The sequence below is a fragment of the Corythoichthys intestinalis genome, chromosome 17 (genome assembly GCF_030265065.1).
Source record: "Corythoichthys intestinalis isolate RoL2023-P3 chromosome 17, ASM3026506v1, whole genome shotgun sequence".
NCBI classification, from domain to species: Eukaryota; Metazoa; Chordata; class Actinopteri; order Syngnathiformes; family Syngnathidae; genus Corythoichthys; species Corythoichthys intestinalis.
The window spans coordinates 28760336-28779688 of record NC_080411.1 but is presented as its reverse complement, the minus strand read 5'-3'; the positions used below and the strand labels follow the sequence as shown (position 1 = coordinate 28779688).

The 19353-nt window shown below is 38.9% G+C and overlaps 1 protein-coding gene across 2 annotated transcripts in view; it reads right to left on the bottom strand.

Annotated features, from left to right (window-relative positions):
• itga1 (integrin, alpha 1) overlaps positions 1-18868 on the bottom strand; it is a 102591-nt gene extending 83723 nt beyond the window's left edge. The window contains exons 1-3 of one of the 2 annotated variants that reach the window (XM_057818432.1): positions 18743-18868; positions 18475-18647; positions 17414-17489 (exon numbers count right to left, since the gene is read on the bottom strand). Coding sequence is in view for 1 of the 2 variants with exons in the window: in XM_057818431.1 (XP_057674414.1) it covers positions 11329-11374 (46 nt within the window). In the remaining variant the exon portion in view is untranslated. Of the gene's footprint in view, positions 1-11328; positions 11563-17413; positions 17490-18474; positions 18648-18742 lie in introns of those variants that run through there. The other variant, XM_057818431.1, reaches the window with a different exon arrangement.
• Between the last annotated feature and the right edge of the window lie 485 nt (positions 18869-19353).

The window sequence follows — 19353 nt, the reverse complement described above, 5'->3', positions numbered from 1 at the left end:
TTATTATTAGAAATCAAAACATGCGTAAATGTGTGTAGCGCCCCCTAGGAACAAAACCAACATTTCATTTCAGTTTTTTTTTTTTTTTTTTTTTTTTTAAGGTCAAAGATGAGGTAACAACGCAGAGGTTAAAACTTAGAACACATCAGTACTATATGAATGGGATACCATACGCGGTGCCCAGACTGCCTTTAGTACTACATACAGTTTTCTTTGTGTGGGCAGACAATACAGACCTACAATGTGTCCCAGCTGAGGTCTGACAATTGTTCAGGCAAATCTGAGAGATATTAATCCGTTTCAGCATCTTCCTTACTACATAAATGTATGCAGGATGCACAAGTTTCTCGTCTTACGCTTATCGTGCTTCAAAATCCTGACACATGGCTTCACACCGAGTGATCATATCATTGCCATATGCTGGCATAATTTATCTGTGATTGACACAAATCATAAATAGTCAAACTTTTAACATGACAGTTGATTGTGGTTTCTGCTACGTATTTTTCTATCTAAAAAAAGGGAGTGTTAAAATGTGTTTAACTAAACCCAGTCCAACAACAATAAATCATGTCTAATGGTCACTGTCAAGGTTTGACAATCTTTTACACATTACAGTGGAATTTCCAAACTCAAGAGTCTAAGAACTAGGAGTTCAAACTAAATGTCCCAGTCAGCAATTCTTGACAGACTTCAACACATAAGAAAGGGACATGTACTCACGATGATTTGACCAACAAATGGAATGTACCTTACAACTTAACTTAAATGCCAGCAAATTTCACAAGCTCAACCTCTAATGGATTTTGACTGGTCTGTTCCAAAAGTGCATTTTAGTTCCAATGCCTCTTTTTGAGAAATTTCTAAACCTGGTGAAATGACACAGAACATATTTTACATAGCAAGCAGTCAGACTGTATTACTGCTTGAAGATGAATGGATGGGTGCCACGAGCACCTTCATCTCTGTGCCTATAGGATTTCTTGATGTGTTCTTGTAACAAATTTCTGACAGATGCCATTTACAACAACTGAAGTGAAACCACTAACTAGTTTCAGTTCCTCCGTATCGGTTGCTGTGACCACAGTGCGTTTAAACATTTGATTTTGCATCTGATTCGCTCATTCTTTTACCCTAATAGGAAAAAGGTTTCCCACCCATGATTAACAGGCTTGTTTCCTTGTATTCATGCCTCCATCCTCTAAATACTAATGAATCGAAGCATATACTGTACAGTGGGGCAAATAAATATTTAGTCAACCACTAATTGTGCAAGTTCTCCCACTTGAAAATATTAGAGAGGCCTGTAATTGTCAACATGGGTAAACCTCAACCATGAGAGACAGAATGTGGAGGAAAAAAAAAAAACAGAAATTCACAGGCTATAGCACCTCCGCGACCCTCGTGAGGAAAAGCGGCATGGAAAATGAAAGGAATGATTGTTAAAGAATGTATTTGCAAAACATGGTGGAAAATAAGTATTTGGTCAATACCAAAAGTTCATCTCAATACTTTGTTATGTACCCTTTGTTGGCAATAACGGAGGCCAAACGTTTTCTGTAACTCTTCACAAGCTTTTCACACACTGTTGCTGGTATTTTGGCCCATTCATCCATGCAGGTCTCCTCTAGAGCAGTGATGTTTTGGGGCTGTCGTTGGGCAACACGGACTTTCAATTCCCTCCACAGATTTCCTATGGGGTTGAGATCTGGAGACTGGCTAGGCCACTCCAGGACCTTGAAATGCTTCTTACGAAGCCACTCCTTTGTTGCCCTGGCTGTGTGTTTGGGATCATTGTCATGCTGAAAGACCCAGCCACGTCTCATCTTCAATGCCCTTGCTGAGGGAAGGAGATTTTCACTCAAAATCTCTCAATACATGGTCCCATTCATTCTTTCCTTTACACAGATCAGTCGTCCTGGTCCCTTTGCAGAAAAACAGCCCCAAAGCATGATGTTTCCACCCACATGCCTCACAGTGGGTATGGTGCTCTTCGGATGCAATTCAGTATTCTTTCTCCTCCAAACACGAGAACCTGTGTTTCTACCAAATCTATTTTGGTTTCATCTGACCATAACACATTTTCCCAGTACTCTTCTGGATCATCCAAATGCTCTCGAGCGACCCGCAGACGGGACTGGACATGTACTGGCTTCAGCAGGGCGGACACGTCTGGCAGTGCAGGACTTGAGTCCCTGGTGGTGCAATGTGTTACTGATAGTAGCCTTTGTTACTGTGGTCCCAGCTCTCTGTAGGTCATTCACTAGGTCCCCCCGTGTGGTTATGGGATTTTTTCTCACTAATCTTGTTATCATTTTGACGCCATGGGGTGAGATCTTGCATGGAGCCCCAGATCGAGGGAGATTATCAGTGGTCTTGTGTGTCTTCCATTTTCTAATAATTGCTCCCACAGTTGATTTCTTTACACCAAGCGTTTTCCCTATTGCAGATTCAGTCTTCCCAGCCTGGTGCAGGTCTACAATTTTGTCTCTGGTGTCCTTCGACAGCTCTTTGGGCTTGGCCATAGTTGAGTTTGGAGTGTGACTGACTGACATTGTGGACAGGCGTCTTTTATACCGATAATGAGTTCAAACAGGTGCCATTAATGCAGGTAACGAGTGGAGCCTCGTTAGACCTCATTAGAAGAAGTTAGACCTCTTTCACAGCCAGTAATCTTGCTTGTTTGTAGGTGACCAAATACTTATTTTCCACTCTAATTTGGAAATAAATTCTTTAAAAATCAAACAGTGTGATTTTCTGTTTTTTTTCCCACATTGTCTCTCATGGTTGAGGTTTACCCATGTTGACAATTACAAGCCTCTCTAATCTTTTCAAGTAGGAGAGCTTGCACAATTGGTGGTTGACTAAATACTTCTTTGCCCAACTGTACAATGACATTTTATTATTTTGGCCATTTACCACAGCTACATGACCTAAAGAAATGAGTTCTAAACTGACAACTGCTTAAAGGGATCCACAAGTAGAAAGACTTGTATTTCTTAAAAGATAAACATTATTAAGTGTTAAAATAATTTGATATTTAAACCCCTCTTGATGTTTACGTTTTTATACAATTTGTAAAATTTATTTAACTAGTAGGCCGCCATTGTTGTTGACGTTGTAGGGCGGTGACGTAACATGGTTACGCTGCTAGGCTTCTAGAGTATGACTAGCGACATAAACATGTCATCTGTTCAACCCTTTCAATTTGAACCCAAGAGGAACATTCATGAGCATAACAGCACTGTCGATATTTCACAAAACGAGCAGCAAAAGCAAAATGAACAGGAAAGACGGAATGAGACGAGACGAGAGTAGCAAAAAAAAAAAAAAAAAAAAGGTGTTCTGCCAAAATGTGCTACACCGGCGAAATGTACGCCGAAATGAACATACTAAAGATGCCTTAAGAAAATACTGAAATGTAGTAATATCAAATAAGTGTGGTTTAAATATGCTACGTGACTAATGTGGTTAACAGATCAGCAATCTGCTTTAAAGCTATCACAAGAAAACCGAATGCTTAAAAGTGTGAGAGGGAAACACATGCAAAATGTATTTTGAAGCAATGAAAAGGTAATAAAACACGCAATAAAAACACAAATAGTAAGTACTTGCCGCTTTTAACCGATGAGCGTATGTACGTAGTAACCCAGTAGTATTCGTCGAGTGACAGTGACAATCTACGTCATCACCATAAGCGTCTATAGCACGCTTAAAACATGGCGCCTTCCGTACGTCAAAACATGTACTAAATATTATAGATTTTATCAACAGCAATATATATATATATATATATATATATATATATATATATATATATATATATAATATTTTATGTGTTATGTTAGTCAAAGACAAAAATTGTGGCTTATTAGAGTCTACAAGTCTTTAAGTCTGAGGTTTCCCTTTAAAAGCACACACTCATCAGTCACTTTTATAGGCCATTAACAGGGTCAGAATATTGAATAGTTAGCAGCAGACAATGTTGAAGCACCCATTTGGTGTCACATGGCAAATCATCAATAGATATTGACTTTATTTGTGAATTATTAAAGGCATTTGCGCAATCCGGAAAAAAAAATTGAGATGAGTTTAGTGTGCATCCTGTGAAAACTTGCACGCTAAGTGTCACCATCAAGATAGATGCGCTTTTCAGAACAAAAGGTGTTGCTTACAAAGTATAGTTGATGCCTTGTCTGTTATGCGGGTTTCAATCTGTTAGGTGTTTAGTTTGGAATAGTGATGGTGTTAGCAAGAGAAAAAAAAAATTGTAGTTCAGATTTGTTTGTGCATCAAGGATGTAAGCGAAAGGTCTCTGCTGAATTTCCCAAGAGAATTACAGGAATGAAGGCAGGAGATGAAATAATAGTGAATTGAAATCAACCTAACAAGTGCCGTCCCACTTTACTGTGCTCAAATGAGAAAACTAAATAAGTAAATTTCATTTTTGGGGGCATCAAACTCGTACCCATGATGTAGCAGTATATAGTATTTTAAGTTGGCCATTTCCACATCACCAAAAATGACATTTTGTGTTATTTAGTTATGAAAGAAAAATCGCAACATTACCCTCAAGCACACCCACCCACGTCAATACAATTTTCCACTACGTGATAACGGTGATTTTAAGGTATTCTGTTCATTGCAAGGCTTATCCATGATATACCATGTAGGCAGAGTGTAAAGGACAAAATTGGGGGGGTGGGTGCTGGGGGCAAAAATTACTTGTTCACATAAATTTTATTTTATCAATACACCCCTCTTGAAAATGTATGGCTTTAAACTGACAACAAACTGAATTTGCATCTCTTCATAGAGATTTTATATAAACAACAAGTAGTTAGGGAAAAAGTTGTTGAAAACACAAATACACACCGATTTGGCGTTTGAATTTTTGACAAAGTTTTTTTTTTTTTTTTCTTTAAATATAAGGCGGAAAACACTCAGGTGACTTAAAGTTCCACTCTGAGACCCCCAATTTGGCCAAATTTCAAAATTGTCCTATATGCACTCGTGATACATCATTGAAAAGCTTAAAATCTCAATGTTCTGTGGGAATAAAAAATTTGAACAGGAGGGCATTTAAAAAAAAAAACAGTGAAACCCTAGCTGTAGGTGAGAGCATGGGAGAGCATAATTAAAGACGCCATGATTTTCACGAGATATTATTGTATACTTCCCTTGTTTTGATCCAAAAACTCCATATAGCATGTATCACCAAGTGTCAAGACACAGCTGTGAATGGCCACAGCTGAATTTTGGGGGGACTTTATGGGTGAAACATGGTAAAACAACAAGGGTCGCGATGCAGATATCGCAGACATCAAGGAGTGGTCGAGACTTTCTTTTTCATATATTTACCCTTTTAAACGCCCCCCCCCCCCCCCCCCTTTGTTTGGATCGATTATTTATCATCTAAAATATCGGGGAAAATTTGACAGTAACAAAAAAAAAAAAATACAACTAAGCGATAGTCATGAGGTAGATATCTGTTACTTATTTACAGACACTATTGTTTTCATTGTGACGTAATTTGTTTTAAAGTTTAAAATATGCGAGTGAATAATTTTTTAAAGTCTTTTTTTTTTAACTAAATGTTAGACATTAATTATTGATTCCAAGCTAAAAATGACATTGACACAAAATGACAATTTCAAATAATGAATATAATTACTTGAAACAAAAGCGATTGCGCGGTGTCTGTAAACGGGGGTCTTCAGGGTAAGACGGACAAATTAAAAATAGTTCAGTGGCTTAATGCATCATGAAACTGCTATAGCAGCATATAGACATATTGTTCTATCAAACACAACAGTTTTTTTGGCTTAAAATACAGCAGTTTATTTAAAAGACGGGAGCAAGATCAGAAACTGCTTTTTCAGTCTTGTCTGTGTTTTCCGCTATATACATTATGCTATTTTACTTTAATTATAATATTTGCTAAAAGCAAAAGACTCCAACACGAGTAAGTACAGCTGAGTTTAACGTCGTAAGTGGCTAACCGCTAACACATAAAACATAGCTACATTCTCCTTCCGGTTATCAGTCACATTGATAACTCTTCTGTGGCAATGGCGCCTACAAGTTGATAGCATATCAGATGTTGAGGTAAAATCGCACTTTCCTATGTGTTTAACATTTCCTATCTGTGGCTGCTCTCATTGCAGCGAGCACTCACGAACATGCTGGCGTTTGTTGCGTTCCGGGGTAACTCCAAAAGCGAGGACGAATAAGTGTCCTACTGAGGCTACACTGGACAAGGACCTTTACAATTGAGTTTAGTTCTCAATTTCTTACTCTGTGACTGTGTCAATATGAAAGTGAAAGGTGAATGGTGACCAGTGTGGGCATTTCACCTAAAATCAGCTGGGAAAGGCTTGAGCTCCTTGTCAATCTAAACAAATTAAGCAGTATCCAATATTCATGTAAGGATAATGTTATGACAAACTTTAGCCCGAGCCTGCATTTAGCTTGCTTAGTTTTTCCATCAACATTTCTGAATAATGCGGACATAATTTCACCGTACGGTAAGTATCTTCGAAAACAGCATGACTACATCTGAATTTGAACATTTTTTTTTTTTTTAATCATAAAAAGCATCATTGAAACCACAGTTGTTACAAGCGCCTTACAAGCTTTTGCCCTGTGACTTCGCTCTAACACTAGCTGATTGAAGCCAGATGCCGCCCTCCCTTTATTCCCATCCAAACTGAAACCACCTGTAACCCCCCATCTCCGTTAGGAATTTGCGGAGATTAAATGCTTGCCACTACAATAACCTCTGGGGGCGAGGTTGGTGTAACTATCTGGTGCATCGCAGCATGGGATAGCTTGTAGCTTCTAACACAGGTGAGGTCACAGCGGAGCAGCCTTTAGCACACACTAACAGTTTTAAGTACATCCAGATTCACTTGTGAACAATCCAGAGTGAAGGTGCACAGACCAGATGGCATCGAGGTCACGGGGGGGCATGATGTTGAGTAGTAATTATTTACTTCATGAGCTTCTGCACACTACTCTTTTTTTTTTATAACATTATTCAAATGAGCATCACAAGTCATCTTAATGTGCACAAACGAAGCAAGTTGACGCAAGAAGACAGATGCAGTTGTTTGGCTTGTATACAGTGATCCCAAGCTACTTCGTGCTTCAAACTTCACGCCCCTTCAGTCCATTGCGGATTTTTTTTCAATTATAAAAAAAAAAAAAAAAAATACAGATAAGCTGTCCCGAGCCGATTGCGTAATCTCACTCTCCCTGCTCTTTGTTGGTGGCAGTGCACTGGAGTTGCATATTAAAGTTAACGATGACTGACAGATGTTTAATGTTTGAGCTTGCCAGAGAAGTGAATTTCAAAGTGCCAAATGCGCCACTCATCATTTAACTTGTTAAAAAGTTGCTTTGGCAACTCATTGTATGCAAGTGAGCAGCTTGAATGGATTTAAGTGGACTCACTCAATGAAGCATTTCATAAAGACAAGCATTTTTCTGCTTTATTGTTATTTAAAAACAATTCGGTGGGACAGAAAGATGTTTAAAACTTATCATAATTATTACATTTGAAGTGCTTTAACCCATTTATTAATATAAATATAAATATATATATATATACTGTATGTATATACATTTATATATATTCGGGCTGTCAAAATGATCGCGTTAACGGGCGGTAATTAATTTTTTAAATTAATCACGTTAAAATATTTGACGCAATTAACACACATGCCCCACTCAAACAGGTTAAAATGACAGCACAGTGTAATGTCCACTTGTTACTTGTGTTTTTTGGAATTTTTTCGCCCTCTGCTGGCGCTTGGGTGTGACTGATTTCATGGGTTTCAGCACCCATGAGCATTGTGTAATTATGGACATCAACAATGGCGGGCTACTAGTTTATTCTTTGATTGAAAATTTTACAAATCTTATTTTAATTTTATTAAAACGAAAACACTAAGAGGGGTTTTAATATAGAATTTCTATAACTTGTAGTAACATTTATCTTTTAAGAGCTACAAGTCTTTCTATCCATGGATCGCTTTAACACAATGTTAATAATGTTAATGCCATCTTGTTGATTTATTGTTATAATAAACAAATACAGTACTTATGTACCGTATGTTGACTGTATATATCCGTCTTATGTCTTATCTTTCCATTCCAACTATAATTTACAGAAAAATATGGCATATTTTATAGATGGTTTGACTTGCGATTGATTACGATTAATTAATTTTTAAGCTGTAATTAACTCGATTAAAAATTTTAATCGTTTGGCAGCCCTTATATATATGCATACATACATACATATATATATATATATATATATATAATATGCATGAAAGTTTTTTTGTTATTTTTTTAATTATACTTTGGGGAAAAAAAGTGAAAAACAAAAAAACAAAAAATTGACCCAACATGCAGTTGCATGGGAAACCAGAAAAATGCATGTGTTAATTCCCTTGTGTTAAATCACACGATATAGGCTTACACTATTGGTGACAACGTGTATGCTGTTAGACGCCACTGATATGTGGTTTAATGACCTCAGCACTATTGGAAAAGAACGCCTTTTTGTGGGGGGGGGGGCACTACTTTGCGGTTTTTCACCTATCGCGGTGGGTTCTGGTCCCCATTAACCGTGAAAAACGAGGGATGACTGTACTGTATACTTCATGACCTACTTGGAAAGAACTGAAGGAAATCCCCACAACTTGCATCATCTTACAGCTTACATTTAACTCATTGGCAGTTATTGGCTGTGATAGACGTCCATCCAAATTGAAAGGGGAGGAGTGGCAGTGAATGATTGTGTTCCAATGCCATTGACAAAGATAGATGTCCAATCCATTTGAACTGGGAGGGGCTGGCAGTGAATGGCTGGCATGAACACTCAAACTGATGGGCAGTTTAGAGCCAATAATAAATCCCAAACTGTATCTGTGAGAATGTGGTAGCATACAGGAGTATCTGGAGAAACCCTCCGATAGCAAGGTGGAGAACATGAAAACTCCAAAAAGGAAGGTTGGAGCTGAGCTTCAAACCAACCAATTCTTTTTGGAAAACATAATATTTCTGATTTTACAATGCAAGTAATGTGTGCAGAGACACCCGAGTGAGTCAGACATCATAAAGTTTGGCACAGCGACGGTATAAACACACTTTTTCTCCAGCAAAGTGTTAACGTGCCACTGTAATGCATTCACTAACGTAACTCGACTGTAACTGCACCATCCAACGATGTTTAAAATAAACTACCTGGATTAACTCGTCACATAATGGTTTTGAACTGTAAATTGCAATCTGACTCTGTGCAAAAGAAAAGAAGAAAATTTGAGTGTAGTTGCCAGAACCCAGACTTATTTGGGAGACAAAATGTAACCACCTTTTTCCAGGGGATTTTATTTGCACAGGTATAGCCATTTATATCAACAGAGAACACGTAATAGAAATAACTTTCATGTAAAAGACGGTTGCTCAAAGTATTTAAGTATGTAAATCACAATCCTCTGATAATGGAGAAAATAAGTTTTAGACAAAAAATTACATCACTTACGAGAGTATCCATTTTGTGAGCTCAGTTATACCCACACACCTAAACACTGATAGACTTGTACACAAATGCATAGGACAAAGGGTATTAGAAGACGTCTCAATAAAAGGTAGGCAATCGGGATTACTTGCGTTTCATTGGCTAAAATAGTACGGGCATTAAAAAAAAGTGTCAGTATGCATTAAGGATGACCATTTCCTTGAAATACTGGTTTTTATTTATGTTATCCTCCAGTCTTACACATGAGAAAAAATAAAATTTTGTGTTTTTCTTTTCAATTTGTTAAAGATTATTTCCACTTCAATGCAAATGATAAAGGTGTTTAAACCCAATAGCTACATATGTGGCATGATTTAAGCTCTCCTCCAAGAATGAATTACATGCTCATAGACACAATAGAATGTTATCATCAAAGTAGGTGTGATGAGGGAAATGAGAAAAAAGTGGAGCAATGAAAGCAACCCTTTTCAACTTTTCAGTGTTGGTCGATTTTAATGACGCCAGTGGACAAAAGCGGTAGTGTTTTGCCTTAAGGAAGACTGCGTTTCCCATGAGGACCAGCGCACACCCCTACAGTGTTGTAAAATCATCAATCAAAAATCAATCTCCCAGTCGCCTGCAGATGGATTACACAACATTTCTGTTTCCAGCAGCTGTGTGAAGGATGAATATTAATAAGGATATTATCCAGTTGTGGCTAAACAATAGCATATGGCAGTTAGCAACCGTGTGGCTCGTCAGCGCTGACGGGTTCGGTTGGGAGGGGGGGGGGGGGGTTTAGAGGAGGCTTTACGCCAGCGAGTGAAAGACGGGCCAATGTTTATTCCGTATATCCTGGTAGCCTGCCTTTTTTTCCTCCTCAGACAAAACTTTTTGTCTCTTTTGTTGCTCTGCCATCTTTGAAGAATTTGCAAGAAAGCGTTCGCAACGACTTCCATCTTTATAATGAATGCTGAAAGGGGGAAGTGATGTATGCCGTAAAGCAGACAGCACATTTATAGTTTTTTTTTTTTTGTGTGTGTGTGGCAGGGTTCTTGCCACCTTCCTCAAAGTTAATCAGTGCCTGTGAAAGCGATTTGTGTGGCAGGGTTCTTGCCACCTTCCTCAAAGTTAATCAGTGCCTGTGAAAGCGATACAGACCCCCTCGAGATATGAAAGAGGTGTCATTCAACTAGTTGTCGGTCCACGTATTATCACAAATGTTATGAAAATATTTTATAAAGGTTCTAAAGTTAACTAGTGTTAACTAGTTAACTTTGTGGTTGTTGTAGTTAACTACAAATACTAGTGTGAGGTATTTAACATATGGAACAGATCCTCCGATTTTCGCTACGGTGTACAAATGACCCTGATCATAAATTTAGGAACTAATTGAATTGTGGATGACACTAAGTGGGGCATTTACAGTATATGATACACCTTCAAAATCTGAAACATTATGAGTGCTCCTTCAAAGAACATGTGCTATGCTGATAGGCTTATGCATGAAAATGTTTTAAGATCTAATTGTTGTCATAAGAAAAAACAGCTGTTTTCTACTAAATCAGAAACTTGACCCAAGTGACAAACCAGTCCCCCAACATTCAGTTGCATGGGAAACAAGAAAAATGCATGTGTTAATTCCCTTGGGCTAAATCACACTACAGTATATAGTTATCTATGAGTGACAACGTGGATGCTGTTAGACGCCACTGATATGCGGTTAAATGACCTCAGCGCTGTCGGAAAAGGACGCCTGGTAGCAATTATTTTATTAAGTGCTGTAATAATGAACTCACCAGTGAGCGCAGCTGTCGCAAGAGGGCAACATGAAATCCCCGGCATCTCAGCTCTGTCAAAAAATGGACCGATAGTTATTTTTCCTCTAAGTTTAGTGACAAGGGATGACTAAATGACTCAACACCGAGACCCACGTCTCCTCCAAAAAAAACAAAAAGTCCACAGTGTGATGAGCTCTAGTCCATCGTGCGTCTGCTTAGGCTCTGATGGACTGAGTACTGCAGCAGCATGAGGAGGAAGAAGAGGAGGGCGGAGGAGGAGGGAAGTTCATGCGCGAGACCCTACTCGGTGGGCTTGGTCTGCCAGAGCATGGGAAATTCTTACTAGTGCCAGGAAGTGAACATTTACACCACCGTTCTGTCTAAGTGACAGCTGGGACTAAAGCACATTCAGCTTCAATAGCATTACAATAACATACACATGGTGGCACGCAAATGTATACAATGGAACCTCCATGCTTCAATAAAGATTTTTCCCCATTAAATGGAAGTACTCTTTGATTTTCAACTCTTCTCTTTAGTTTAAAAGAAAAATGAAATCTGAAATGTGATGCAGATCCGTGGATCATTATCATCATCATCATCAGGAGCTGCAACAGTGGTAGAGAAGTAACGCAAATCCCTTATCCTAGTCATAAGAGTAAACTGTTGGGATATATACTACCAAGTAAGGTTCTGACTCGTGTGTCAATGATCCAATAATAACCTGTATAACAACACATGCTTGTTCAAATATGTAAACCATCCTCCTATACAAAGCTCACTAATTTCATCCGCATGTTATTTCAATTACGTTGAGCTCGCAACAGCCATACTGACGGATCAATTCTGAGAGTAGCATGGCTGCAGTTATCCTTCTTCATGAATGGTTACATAAACATCAAGTTGTCATATGCAGTGGGGGTTACGAGCAAGCACCCTCTGCCTCTGCCACCTTCCTTTACTACCAAATGGGAAGAAGAAAAGATTTTTTTTTTTATGTTTCCTGTTACAACAGGCATGTATGTCTTATTTTGAGTTGTGTGGTGAAACTCATGACAGAGTAAATTTTACAAATGTTGTTTATGTTGTTTTGCATTTTCCAGTTATTAAGCTGGAACGCTATGCTTACACAGAATCATGAAAACTCATAATGGTGCCACTTTAATTTTATAAATATGCGTGAATGGGTGAATAGTTAGCGCAACGCCAAGTAGTTCTTAGACAAGCATTCAGTTGTGCAGTGTTTTTCAACCAGTGTTCAACTAGTGTGCCGTGAGAGATCGTCAGAAGTGCCGCGAGAAATTATCCTGTATCACTCTTTTTTTTTTCAATTCGACGGGCCGAGTTGCAGTAGGAAGGAAGGATTAGATAGAGTGTTGCAGTCGTGTCCAGATGAGCGTAGTATATATCTCGTGTCGCGTTCAATAACTGCTCGGATTTGTAGCCATCAGCAACCTTGCTGTCTGCGACAATGTGGACCAGGGGTGAAAGTGGCTAGAATTTTTTGCCGGAACTCCCCGACATGAAGGTCACCACGGAGCAAGAAATTTTATTTATTTATTTATTTATTTTTCTTTAATTTGGGGGGAGGGATGTCAAATCTCTTAAACTACTGAAATGCAAAGAAAACTGTTTTAGTACAGTTATTTCTATAAAACATTGATTTTCATTCAAAATTGTATTTTTTTTCAATGATTTGCAAAATAAAAGTTAACAAAAACAACAATAACCCCAACCACCATCTCCTAAATTTCATTTTCCCTCATTTCCTCACATACTAAATGCCAAATCTCAATTTTAACTACTTAAGAACATAGGATGTATAATAAAAATTAATGTAAAGTTAATGTATAACATTTACTTTTTTTTTTTTTTTTTAATAATTAAGATATACTAGTAAATAACATACATTCAGAAAAATAAGTACAAATGACATATTTTGCAGAGTTAAATGGAATATATTTTGAAGATCGCGCAAACATTGACTTTTTTAAATAATAAGGAAATTAATAAGTAGCCTAACATAAATGAACAAATGTACGTAAGTCCAAAGTGCACATTGACAGCTAAGATGTTCTGAACCTCCCCATCAGAGCAAATAAAACTAAATATGATAAATAAGCCTCCTCAACTCTTTCGTTGCTCCTAAAGACTTGATCCATTTTATGTTGCATTGCCCTTTTTTTGTCGCATCAATTCAACCTTTTTTTTTTTTTTTTTGATCTTCCAGAAAACATGAACATTTGAACCAATCAGAGCTAACTATCTCTGCTGATCACATGTCAGTATGTCAGCCAATTGAACGGATAAATGAGTCCAGGCGTTTTGCTCTGTTGCGTGCATTCGCACATTGATGTGACTCATCATCGTCAAACTCGGATAACTGCAGCAGCTGGGGAAACCTCCATGCCATCCATACAATAAAATAAATAATAAATATTGGTGGAAACGAATTACACTACACAAGCACTTTATTATGCTTGCTGTTCACACTTGTGTATGTAAATCTGATGTTGGTGGATTGTTTTCTTCTTGGAGATGAAATGCATGTGTGGCAGCTTAGCATTTTTTTTTTTTTACATACCATTTTGACAGTTGCCGTCATATTTTCAGAATCAAAGCACCGTGTACTGAAACAGCATTCCGGCCCTGAATCTTATACCGGAACAGCGTTCTGGCCCTGAATCTTGTACCGGAACTGCGTTCCTGACCGGTCTGGCCCACTTTCACCCCTGATGTGGACCACAGCACGTCTACTGTTTATCATATGATTAGACTCGTCAAGAGTCAATATTGATGAAAGTGTCCTTTCCATTTTATCGTTATGTGACGACCGTCAATCCCTCCCATGTTTTATTCCAACACATTGTCGAGGACAGCAAAATGGCTGACGGCTAGAAATCCGAGCAGTTCTTGAACGCGATAGGAGCAGCTATCCTAAACGTCATCTCTAGACGAAATACCCGTCACTTCAAAACTAGTCGATGGACTATTTTGTTCGCCTTTGTAAAAACACAGAGAAACAGGCAACTTTTTTGAGAAAAACGACACAGGTAAATAAGAAAGCCCTCAAAGCCAGTAACCCTGTGTTGCTAAGTAAAAAAAGTCCCACACTGTGGCAGAGACCTTAATACAACCTGCCTGCAAAGCTATTGTCAGCGAGATGCTCGGCCCTGATGCGGTTAAAGACATTGCTAAAGTCCCCCTGTCTGATAATTCTGAGCTTTTCAAACCTAATTGCAATTTAAAAAAATAACAGAGAGAGACTGAGAGCTGTTAACGATGATTTCTGCTAGGATATCGGCTTTGTGTTCATCTAAACAGGCAAGTTTCACACTGAGTAAGTATAAATATTGAGAAATTATTTTAGAATTAAATATACTGTACAATAAATCATTTTGGAACATTTTTGTTTTGTGGTGTGCCGCAAGATTTTTTTTAAAGGAAAAACAAGCCGTGACTCAGAAAAGGTTGAAAAACAATGCAGTAGTGGATCCAAGTTCGCATGTTTTCTCTGAGTCTGTACGCGTTTTCTCCAGGTATCCGGTTTCCTCCTATGTGCCAAAAAGATGCATTATGAGTTAATTGAACACTCCAAAATGTCCATAGATGTGAATGTGAGAAGAAATGGTAAATGGTAACCAGTGTTGTCAGTAACGTGTTACTGTAATCTGATACAGTGGGGAAAATAAGTATTTAGTCAACCACTAATTGTGCAAGTTCTCCCACTTGAGAATATTAGAGAGGCCTGAAATTGTCGACATGGGTAAACCTCAACCATGAGAGACGGAATGTGGAGAAAAAAAAAAACAGAAAATCACAGTTTGATTTTTAAATAATTTATTTGCAAATCTTGGTGGAAAATAAGTATTTGTTCAATAACAAAAGTTCATCTCAATACTTTGTTATGTACCCTTTGTTGGCAATAACGGAGGCCAAACGTTTTCTGTAACTCTTCACAAGCTTTTCACACACTGTTGCTGGTATTTTGGCCCATTCTTCCATGCGGATCTCCTCTAGAGCAGTAATGTTTTGGGGCTGTCATTGGGCAACACTGACTTTCAACTCCCTCCACAGATTTTCTATGCGGTTGAGATCTGGAGACTGGCTTGGCCACTCCAGGACCTTGAAATGCTTCTTTCGAAGCCACTCCTTTGTTGCCCTGGCTGTGTATTTGGGATCATTGTCATGCTGAAAGACCCAGCCACGACTCATTTTCAATGCCCTTGCTGATCAAAGGAGATTTTCACTCAAAATCTCTTGATACATGGCCCCATTCATTCTTTCCTTTACACAGATCAGCTGTCCTGGTCCCTTTGCAGAAAAAACAGCCCCAAAGCAGGATGTTTCCACCCCAATGCTTCACAGTGGGTATGGTGCAATTTAGTATTCTTTCTCCTCCAAACAAGTGAACCTGTGTTTCTACCAAAAAGTTCCATCTTGGTTTCATCTGACCATAACACATTCTCCCAGTCCTCTTCTGGATCATCCAAATGCTCTCTAGCGAACCGCAGACGGGCCTGGACGTGTACTTTCTTCAGCAGGGGGACACGTCTGGCAGTGCAGGATTTGAGTCCCTGGCGGCGCATTGTGTTACTGATAGTAGCCTTTGTTACTGTGGTCCCAGCTCTTTGTAGGTCATTCAGGCCTGTAGGTCCCCCCTGTGTGGTTCTGGGATTTTTGCTCACCGTTCTTGTTACACGTGAGTGTTTTTCCTTCATTCTGGAGGGTTCCAGTGATAGGTTGGAGCCACTACGTTGCCGGCCGTTTCGTAGATTTGCTGTTCCAACGGCGGGTAGTCGTCGCTCCCGCTCGTCCTCACGAAGTCCGCAAGAATTATTCACATCATATTCGTGTTGCATATTTATGCAGTGAGGTGACGTGTTCGTTTATGATTTTTGGGATGTGTTGTACATCTGATTAAGTGTAAAGTGCTTAGTTGCCGCCACGTTTGTTGCCAAATTGACCGCTTGTATGTACACCGTACTTCCACGTTGTGCGCGCGCATTCGCGCCGCCCCCACATTTAAGTTTATTGCACTGTGCAATTCATTTGTATGTTGTTGATTTTTGTGCAGTCAATTTGCAAGGTTTTACATTGGCACTGATATGCTGTTAACCCTAAACCCTAGCCCGAAATTCAGAATTGTTTACATTAGGCTTAATCTTTGAGTGAGCGGGGGGGGGGGGTTATTAGTCGGTGGACTTGATTTCAACATATTCCATGCAGTTTGTCAGTTATTTGTTAGTTTCAGGGCTCTGGAGTGGCTAAGCTAGCGCGAGTCAATACTGGTTGTAATCAACTCCATCGACTAATTCAAGCCCCGCTAACTCGAAGATTAATAAGCCTTATGTGAAAATTCTGATATTCCCTTATAAATAAAATTATCGGAAAGTCAGTTACATACGATGACATTTTTTGTTTTCACTATGTTGCGGCAGCAAAGGGAGAAAAATTGGTAAAAAGTAACCAATAAATTACTTTTAAAGTAACTTAGTTAATTTGATTATAAACTGATCAGCAAAGTGACTAGATCACTTTTTTGAGGCGTAATCAGTAATTAGTAATTAAATTACTTTTTCATGTAATCTGTGACAACATTAGAGGTAACCAGTTCGAGGTTTACCCTGCTGACAGCACATAATAAGCTGGTATAGGCTCCCCTACAACTTTCGGGAGAATAAGCAGCATGAATAAATCTGTAACATACGTGGTTAAAATAGTCATAACCTGACAAACCTTCCCATACAAATTGGTCATTATGCAAGCACCGTGATTGGCCAGAAATGGCGGACTTCATGATTAATTTCCACTGCTTTAACTATTAAAAGGATAGACAACACCTAGTATAAATGTCCTAATTGTGTGAGACGGTTACTCAAAATACTTATGGATGAAAATCGAGAATTTCTTAGACATCTGATGATTAAAAAAAAAAAAAAAAAAAAAAAAAGTTCTTTTAATCATCAGAGGTGTCAGTTTTACTTTTTTTTTTTTTTTTTCAAACAAAAACCTGACACTAATTCTTCCTGTCTTTAGGAAGACGTCACACATGTCCTCACCATTATTCACGCTTCTACCCCCAGACATACTTTCTACGCACCTTGAGTGCTGTTTTTCTCTCCCCCGGAAACAACATTTCGGTTGAGTTTCCTTGTATTCTAATGCACCCGCTCCATCTGCAGACAGGAAGAGCATTAGGAACAGACAAGATAATGAGTCCTCATCTAATTTGAGCAAGTGCGGTCTTAGAATATCCAGAAAACAGGATCAGCGCCGTGCTGCTGTTACTGCTAGCTAACGAAGACAAAAATCCCTTTGAGAGCAGATTTTTTTAAATCAAGCTTGACAGGGAATCTTTATATGTTCATTTCAGCCCTTCGAGGGACATCTATCTCCAGAGAACGCGCCAGGAATTTGTAATGTACACAAAAGAATGTTTCTGCTATGTTTACGTCAATGACAGCCAAGCAATTACTTGCTATATAAGGTTTGGGGAATCGTACAGACGGCTAAAAATGGTATGAATTGTGAATCGGAGAAGCTATTAACTCAAAAATGTCAACGGGTCTAGTGGAACATCAAGAGACACATTAGCATGTACGCAATTAGTAAAAAAAAAAATGCAATTGAAGACTGACCTTTTTGAGGGGGGGGCGATTTTTGCAAGACTGACATTTAAAGAAATTGCTCTTTATTCTATTAATATAACTTCATGTATCTTTTTTCCTAGGGTTGTGACAAAATATCAAAATGGTGATATATCGTGATACTTTGTATCCCAAAAGGTTACCGATATGCTCCTGCCAAGAATTGAGATATTGTTTTAAAAAGGTGTCAATGTCTAAAAGAAAAAGAAAAATGAACCAACAAGTTGCCACCAAAATCTTCCACCATAATAGTGTCTCAGTTAACTCAGTTCAGTCTGCATTGGCGGTGCTCGATGCCCAATCCATTTTGACTGGGAACATTCGTTCATTCGAAACCAGAGCATTCACAGTCATTCTGTCCGGTTTTCAGGGCATTTACAGGTCACTTGCTGTTCATTTTAGGGCATTTACACAGGGCCGTTCCTGACCAATTTGGTGCCCTAGGCAACACATTTGGTTGCCCCCCCCCCCCCCCCCCCCCCCCATTTTCACCTTGACCTATAACCTTACTCACCTTCTCTTTACTGATGCAAAAGCATCTATTGCACTTTCATATGACAGTTGTTTTGGAAGGTGCACTTCTTTCCTGGACTTGGTGGGCTTGGACATGGTGCTGATGTGGATAAGTTCGCTGTAAAAATGGCCCGGGATGTACAAAGGTAGAAGGAAAATATTTCAGAAGAGCATCTACAAAGAGAAGAAAGTGGAATGTTATATTAGTCAAATAGCTGTTGATTGTGAAACCAGCATGACATAACCTAAATTCTTGCAGCCTACTGTACCTGTCTATTGGATCCGGCCACTATCTTTGATGGGCATAGTTAAAAGAAAATAAATTCTTGAAGCACGGCAACTACACAGGACTATCCAATAATAATAATGAATTACATAATATAATAATGAATTACATAATATATGATAGCAAAAAAGGGCGGCACGGTGGCTTAGTGGTTAGCACATCTGCCTCACAGTTCTGAGATCAAGGGTTCAATCCCGGGCTTCGGCCTTCCTGTGTGGAGTTTGCATGTTCTCCCCGTGCCTGCGTGGGTTTCCTCCGGGAACTCCGGTTTCCTCCCACATCCCAAAAACATGCATGGTAGGCTGATTGAACACTCTAAATTGTCCGTAGGTATGAGTGTGTGCGTGAATGGTTGTATGTCTCCTTGTGCCCTGCGATTGGCTGGCAACCAGTTCAGGGTGTCCCCTGCCTACTGCCCGTAGTTGGCTGGGATAGGCTCCAGCACCTCCGCGACCCTCGTGAGGAAAAGCGGCATGGAAAATGAATGCATGAATGAATGATAGCAAAAAAAAAATTAATGAATTGAATATGTTTTTACATGAACGTGATCGCCATTTTAATGAATTAATGACACATTTAATAACAAATGTTTGC